Source organism: Sardina pilchardus, chromosome 4 (assembly GCF_963854185.1).
Source record: "Sardina pilchardus chromosome 4, fSarPil1.1, whole genome shotgun sequence".
NCBI classification, from domain to species: domain Eukaryota; kingdom Metazoa; phylum Chordata; class Actinopteri; order Clupeiformes; family Clupeidae; genus Sardina; species Sardina pilchardus.
In genome coordinates, this window is record NC_084997.1 from 31,529,092 (window position 1) to 31,536,591 (window position 7,500).

The 7,500-nt window shown below is 48.3% G+C and overlaps 1 protein-coding gene across 2 annotated transcripts in view; it reads left to right on the plus strand.

Annotated features, from left to right (window-relative positions):
* fer1l6 (fer-1 like family member 6) overlaps positions 1–7,500 on the plus strand; it is a 44,706-nt gene that overhangs the window by 29,946 nt on the left and 7,260 nt on the right. For both annotated transcript variants that reach the window (XM_062534988.1, XM_062534989.1), the window contains 7 exons: positions 693–820; positions 1,218–1,388; positions 1,880–2,034; positions 2,504–2,646; positions 3,154–3,242; positions 3,858–3,956; positions 5,305–5,546. In XM_062534988.1, coding sequence (XP_062390972.1) covers positions 693–820; positions 1,218–1,388; positions 1,880–2,034; positions 2,504–2,646; positions 3,154–3,242; positions 3,858–3,956; positions 5,305–5,546 — 1,027 coding nt within the window. The remainder of the gene's footprint in view (positions 1–692; positions 821–1,217; positions 1,389–1,879; positions 2,035–2,503; positions 2,647–3,153; positions 3,243–3,857; positions 3,957–5,304; positions 5,547–7,500) is intronic.

Here is a 7,500-nt window from a genome sequence, read left to right on the forward strand (position 1 = left end):
TATACACCACATGTGTGCTGCTGTCAGCCATTCACACCTTAGACTTCTGAGAAGGCTTGCATCAGTCTTATTGTTGAATGAATTGAATGCATTGAAGTACACACAGAGAGATTCTGTTGCAAACATCTGAGGAGAAATGCATCACGTCACATTTGGCTGACGCATTTTTAACCAAAGCGACTTTACAACATATATCATTTCATTGTCATAAATTGATTCCCAAAAGACCAAGCATTTTTTTATTGCTGTACTGTATAATATATGCTACATCACAATGTGATGTGTAAAAATGATTTAGAATGTTGCAGAAACATCTGAGGAGAAATGCTTGAGCCTGATTGCTCTGGGTTGCCTCAGACACACTGGCCTTTGACCTAATAAGTCAAGTTGTCTTCTTAAAGTACTATTACTCAAAACAACCAATCATCAATGGTTCTTTTTTTTTGTTTTTGTTTTTTATTTTTTTGGGCTTTTATGCCTTTAATGATAGGACAGTTGAGAGAGACAGGAAGTGAGTGGGAGAGAGCATTGGGGCGGGACCCGGAAAGGACCACGGGGCGGGAATCGAACCCGGGTCGCCGGCGTGCGGTGCAGGTGCCCCAGCCAGTCGCACCACGGCTGGGGCCAACGGTTCTTTTTCAATATATGCTGCAGTCCTACATTTAAGTCAGCGCCTCCATGTTTGCCCCCAGGCCAGCAACCTGCACCCTGCGGACCCCGATGGGAAGTCCGACCCCTACATCGTCCTGAGAATAGGCAAGACCGTGATCAAGGACCGCGATAACTACATCCCCAAACAGCTCAACCCAGTGTTTGGCAGGTCGGTGTGTCTTGTGGTCAATCATATATATGATATGTATTTAATACACGGCTCTTCAGAGTGCTGCAGAAAGTTCCATTCACATGAATGGGCCTTCCCAACGTTCGCAGGTCTGTTAAATCTATATAATGACCGCTGTCAATGGCAACGGGTTTTGTGCTTTTAATTCACGTCTTTGATATCAATCCACGACAAATCCGTTCGCTTAATGCAATGGAATTTCATTGAAAGTGAAACTCAGATAGTAAGACGGTACCACGCAACATCTGCAACTGTCAAGTTCTATCTGTGTGGCGAACTCATTTTAATTGTTTATGGTTAGAGTAAGGCTAGGTTGAGGGTGCATAAACATGTAAAATATTAAAGTTAGTGGCTTAAAGTTGTTTTTCCCACGCAGGTCCTTTGAGTTCCAGGCCTCGTTCCCCAGAGAGTCCCTGCTGAAGGTGTTCATCTACGACTACGACATGATCGGAGGGGACGACCTGATCGGGGAGACGCACATCGACCTGGAGAACCGCTTCTACAGCCGCCACCGGGCCACCTGCGGCCTGCCCAGCGAGTACTCACTGTGAGTGGGGAACGCCCCTGCGCCCCCTGGCACTGAGCCCTCAGCCCGCTCCCTTAGATTACATTCAACTTCACTGTCAGTGTGACGAGTGGGGTACGCCTCTGTGTTGAGCCCCCAGCTAGCTTCCTGAGCTGATGGGCTTGAGTGGGGACCGTGTCTGTGTTGAGCCCTTAGCTGATGGGTTTGAGTGGGGACCGCGACTGTGTTGAGCCCTTAGCTGATGGGTTTGAGTGGGGACCGTGTCTGTGTTGAGTCCTTAGCTGATGAGTTTGAGTGGGGACTGTGTCTGTGTTGAGTCCTTAGCTGATGGGTTTGAGTGGGGACTGTGTCTCTGTTGAGTCCTTAGCTGATGGGTTTGAGTGGGGATCGTGTCTGCTGTGTCTCTTCTCCCTCCTCTATCCTCTCTTCTCTTTCCTTTCCTCTCTACTCTTCTATTCTCTCTCCTCTCTATTCTCTACTCTCTGAGGGCTGATTGTTGTTATTGTCTGCAGTGAGGGCTATAATGCTTGGAGAGACTGCATTCAGCCCACAGACCTCCTCATCAAGCTTTGCAAGGAGAACCGGCTCAATGGGCCGCGCTTCAAGCCCGGGAGGATCACCATCGGAGACAAGGTCTTCACCGGGAAAACCCTGTTTGTGGATGAAGGTGAGGCCCACGGAACCAGCACCTTCTCAGGACTAGGACAAGCATTAGCAGCATAGTCCAGGGGACCCTGAATTCTTGGGGGCGCAGTGGCGCAACAGGCTATAGCGCCCGTACCATATATGGGTCTGGGTGCCCACGGGGACCCAGGTTCGAATCCGACCTGCAGTCATATCCCGATCCCACTCCTTGTCTCTCTCCCACTTGCTTCCTGTCTACCTCTTCACTATCCTATCATAATAAAGGCAAAAAGGCCAAAATATATACTTTAAAAAAGGAGGCCCTGAATTCTAGACTTTGAGCCTAATTCTAGACTTCTGGGATCTATTCAGTGGTTGGGAGACCAAGGAGGTATTCCAAGTACTGTACATGGTTTAGTGACATTCCTGGGTAAGTTAAGGGGGTATTCCAAGTACATGGTTTAGTGACATTCCTGAGTAAGTTAACTCGTCGTCCTCTCTCTCCCCTGCAGAGCGGACAGTGGAGTCGTACGAGCACCTGGCTCTGAAGGTGCTGCACAGGTGGGCCGAGATACCAGGTGTGGGCTGCCAGCTGGTGCCCGAGCACATCGAGACACGCACGCTCTACCACAAGAACCGGCCCGGCATAGAACAGGTGATTATGCAACACTCCAGGAGTCTTTAGTCCTTCAGCAAGTGTGCCCAAAATCCCACACACACCAAACTCCCCAGGAACTAGTCTTTAATCCCTCAGCAAGTATGCCCAAAATCCCACACACACCAAAACAAGATATGTCTGTGTGATCGAGATAATTAGCGACCATAGCACGGAAGAAGAATTTGTCAGTATTTTGTTGGTCAAGAAACCATCATGAATGTGGAGTGGGGTGGGTCTGATATAGTAGACACCACTGTTGAGCCTTCTGGAGGCTAATCCAATGAAACACAGATGAAGTAAAGTGCCAGCTTGATAATCCAAGTAAAAAAGGCTGTTGTGCTGGGGTTGTTGTTGTTTTTTTTACCCACAAATGTTGCTTTGTTAGTGATTAATCTTTGATGGTAAATAGGCTTGGTTGTTGACTGGCTGCTGTGTGAGAGCACAAAGAATGTAACGCCTCTCCTGTGTATATTTTTTAAAGGAAATGATGTGTGTCTCCCTCAGGGTCAGCTACAGATGTGGGTGGATGTGTTTCCCATGGACATGCCCCTCCCTGGACCCCCAGTGGACATCTCCCCACGCAAGCCCAAAGGGTGAGACCCAGCCTGGACTAGCCACAGCACCTTTAAAACATTACAAGCCCAAAGAGCGAACTAGCCTGGACTAGCCACAACACCTTTAAAACATTACAAGCCCAAAGAGTGAACTAGCCTGGACTAGCCACAACACCTTTAAAACATTACAAGCCCAAAGAGTGAACAGCCTGGACTAGCCACAACACCTTTAAAACATTACAAGCCCAAAGAGTGAACTAGCCTGGACTAGCCACAACACCTTTAAAACATTACAAGCCCAAAGAGTGAACTAGCCTGGACTAGCAACAACACCTTTAAAACAGGCTTCCTTGTGAACCCATCACTATCCTACTAAGCATTCAGCTTATATTTGTCTTCCTCTGAGCTGTATTTTTGGTTTGTGTTCTGACAGGTCTACATAGATAACGCATCAGTACAGACACTTCTTTAAGGGGATTTCTAACAAGTCTGTGTTATACGAAATGCTCACTGATGTTGTGTAAATACATTTAAAGTAGATTGCACAGCATATGTATGCATACTGTAGGTTTTGAGTGTCTAGCTAAATGAACGCATGCATTACAAACTCTCTGTGTATGTGTTTGTTTGTTTGTTGTGTGTTTTGTGCCGTAGGTATGAGCTGAGAATCATCATCTGGAACACTGAGGATGTGGTTCTGGAGGACAGCAACTTTATAACGGGACAGCAGTCCAGCGATATCTACGTGAAGGGGTGCGTGGATGGGATGGGGAAAACACAAACAACACAAAAACACACAACAACTCGGCCCCAGCTGTGGCACAACTGGCTGGGGCACCTGCACCACACGCCGGCTACCCGGGTTCGATTCCCGCCCCGTGGTCCTTTCCGGATCCCACCCCTACTCTCTCCCATTCACTTCCGGTCACTCTCCACTATATCTGTCATTAAAGGCATAAAAAGCCCAAAAATATAAACTCAAAAACATGAACAACACAATAACCCAAACACCTCAAAAAGCAAACTTGAAAGCTAAGACATCTTATCAACCCCTCCAGCCTAGATAAGGAACCGTACGTAAGGAACCATACGCCTTTCCGCTGCCTGGGCGTGTACAGCTCAGCGCTCTCTTGCTCACATAACATGGAGGAAAAAGCAAGACAGGCAATGCTGCTCACATTGTATGCTACAAAAGGGCATTTCCTGTATGAGATGTGCACAGAGAAAACCATGTTTGCTTTACCACAGTTACAGTAGAACAATCATGAAATAAAGAACTGAACAATTTGCAAGAGTTGCAAACGGGAAGTCAGCTGGCCCCATAGGGCACTTCCAACATTATTTTTTTTTTCACTTGAACTTGAATGAGCAGTTGACATCACTGGTTTTCCCCTTGCACCCTGATGATGTCATCGCTAACACCCTTGTAACACACTTCCTCTCATCTTCCTCTCATCCTCTCTTTCATCTTCTCTTTCATCTTCTTGTTCATCTTCTCTTTCATCTCCCTTCTGACATTTGAACTATATCTAATTTTCCTCTTTTGTATTTTCTTTGCTCTTCTTTTAATTCTCTCATTTCTCATCTTCTTCATCCTCCTCTTCTCACCTGCCTCTTCCATTTCTCCCCTTCCTCCTCCTCCTCTCCTCTCTTCTCCCTCTTCTCTTCCCCCCCTTCTCTTGTCTCCTCTCCCTATCCACTCTTCTCTTCTCTCCTCCTCTTTTTCCTCATCCTCCTCTTCCTTTTCTATCCTGTCCCCTCCCGCCCTCCTCCTCTCCTTCCTCCCCTTCCTCCTCCTCCTCTCCTCTCTTCTCCCTCTTCTCTTCTCCCTCCCCTTCTCTTGTCTCCTCTCCCTCTCCTCTCTTCTCTTCTCTCCTCCTCTTTTTCCTCATCCTCCTCTTCCTTTTCTCTCCTGTCCCCTCCCGCCCTCCTCCTCCTCTTCCTCCTCCTCCTCTCCTCTCTTCTCCCTCTTCTCTTCCCCCCCCCCTTCTCTTGTCTCCTCTCCCTCTCTTCTCTTCTCTCCTCCTCTTTTCCCTCATCCTCCTCTTCCTTTTCTCTCCTGTCCCCTCCTCTTCCTCCTCCTCCTCCTCCTCTTCCTCAGCTGGCTGAAGGGTCTGGAGGAAGACTGCCAGGAGACGGACGTGCACTACAACTCGCTGACGGGCGAGGGCAACTTCAACTGGCGCTTGGTGTTCCCCTTCAGCTACATGCCGGCCGAGAAGCTGCTGGTGCTCAGCAAGCGCGAGAGCATCTTCGCCCTGGACAAGACCGAGCAGAAGCTGCCCGCCGTGCTCCTGCTGCAGGTCTGGGACTTCGACCGCCTCTCCTCAGACGACTTCCTGGGTAAGAGAGAGACAGAGAGAGAGAGACAGAGACAGAGAGAGAGAGAGACAGAGAGAGAGAGAGAGAGAGAGAGAGAGAGAGAGAAGCTACCCTGCCATAAGCAGACGACATCCTGGGTGAGAGAGAGAGAGAGAGAGAGAGAGAGAGAGAGAGAGAGAGAGAGAGAGAGAGAGAGAGAGAGAGAGAGACACAGAGAGAGAGAAGCTACCCTGCCATAAGCAGACGACATCCTGGGTGTGAGAGAGAGAGAGAGAGAGAGAGAGAGAGAGAAAGGACAGCCCAGCAGAGGACAGCCCAGCAGCCCTCCACCCTCCCACCAGTAGAAGGACAACAACACAGACACATCCCACCAAGAAGACGTCCAGCACCTCCCCTGTGAGAAAGCCCCCCCTGAAGGAAAGACCTCAGAGCTATGCAGCTGCAGCAGCCCAACCAGTAGGCCTAACCACCAACAAACCCACAGAGTTGGCGGAAATAAAAAATATACTTCACCTGCTGTGCAGCAAACTTCTAGGTGACAAGTAACGCACACCTCAACAGCCCCACCCACGAATGAATACCAGCCCCCCCCAGCCCCCACCCCCCCCACCCCCGCCCCGCCCCGCCAACAACAAGCCCCGTCTTTCATGACATCACAAGGGATAGCCCTGACCCACCCCCAACCTCACAAGGGATAGCCCTGACCCACCCCCAACCTGCCTCCCCCCCCCGGGCAGGTACAGTAACAGGTAATGTACCCCCCCCCCCTCCCCCCACAAACCCCCCACCCACCCAACGCCCACTGTCCCCTCTCTCCTCCTTCATCACGCCCCCCCCCCATACCATCACTCATCCCTGTCCCACCCTCCACCCTTATTACAGCTGTTTATGAATGTCTAAACATTGCTTGAATTTGTATCATAGCTTACTACTGTATATCCAAATAACTTCTCTTATCTGTTCCATTGATTTTGTCCATATTGTAAAAGTATGAATTCATTTTATGTTAGCTGTTGGAACATACAAGGACTCTACTCATCAACGTTCGGTATTAAGAGTACTCAGCTTGAGTTTTTGAAAAACGTTGAAAAGGTGGATATTCTTATCCTAACTGAAACATGGTGTTCCACAGAGACACCAACACACTGTCCTAAGGGGTACAATGAAATTGTAATCCCCTCGCTCAAACTCAATGGCATACGTCATGGCAGAAACTCTGGGGGAATATTGGTGTGGTACAAGGAAAATCTTACAAACCACCTCTCCATCATTCAAGTAGGGAAATCACACTGTTGGCTAAAATTAAAAAAGAGCACTGGTATATCAACAAACGATATATACATATGTGCCATATACATCCCACCAATCGAATCTCCCTATTATGAGGAGGAATACATGAGCAACCTCTACACTGACATCAGCCATTTCCAGGCCCAGGGAAATGTGCTGATATGTGGGGACCTAAATGCCAGGACTGGGTGTGAAATAGACCATATAGACCCTCATGGTAACAACCATGTATTTGGCCAAAACAACCTGTACTTCACACCAAACCATCCCCAGAGAAGCAGCCTTGACCGTACTGTGAATAAAAATGGCAAAGAGTTAGTGCACCTCTGTCGAGCCTTAGGTCTGTATATGCTTAATGGCAGGATCAGAGGGGACTCTTTAGGGAGGTTCACGTATTGTTCAGCTCTTGGAGCTAGTGTAGTTGACTATGCAATTACTGACATGGACCCCAACTCCTTCAGAGCATTCACTGTCAGGCGGCAAACTCCACTATCAGATCATAATCAAATTAATATATTTCTCAAAATCAGACGGCAGCTCAAAACAGAGTCCAGTAAGCTATTCCCTCTCAATGGGACATATAGATGGACTCAGGACAGCCCAGAAAACTTTTTAAATGCTCTAAACTCCTCTGAACTCAGACAATGCATTACACGCTACAGCTCAAAGTGTTTTGAGTTTAGCA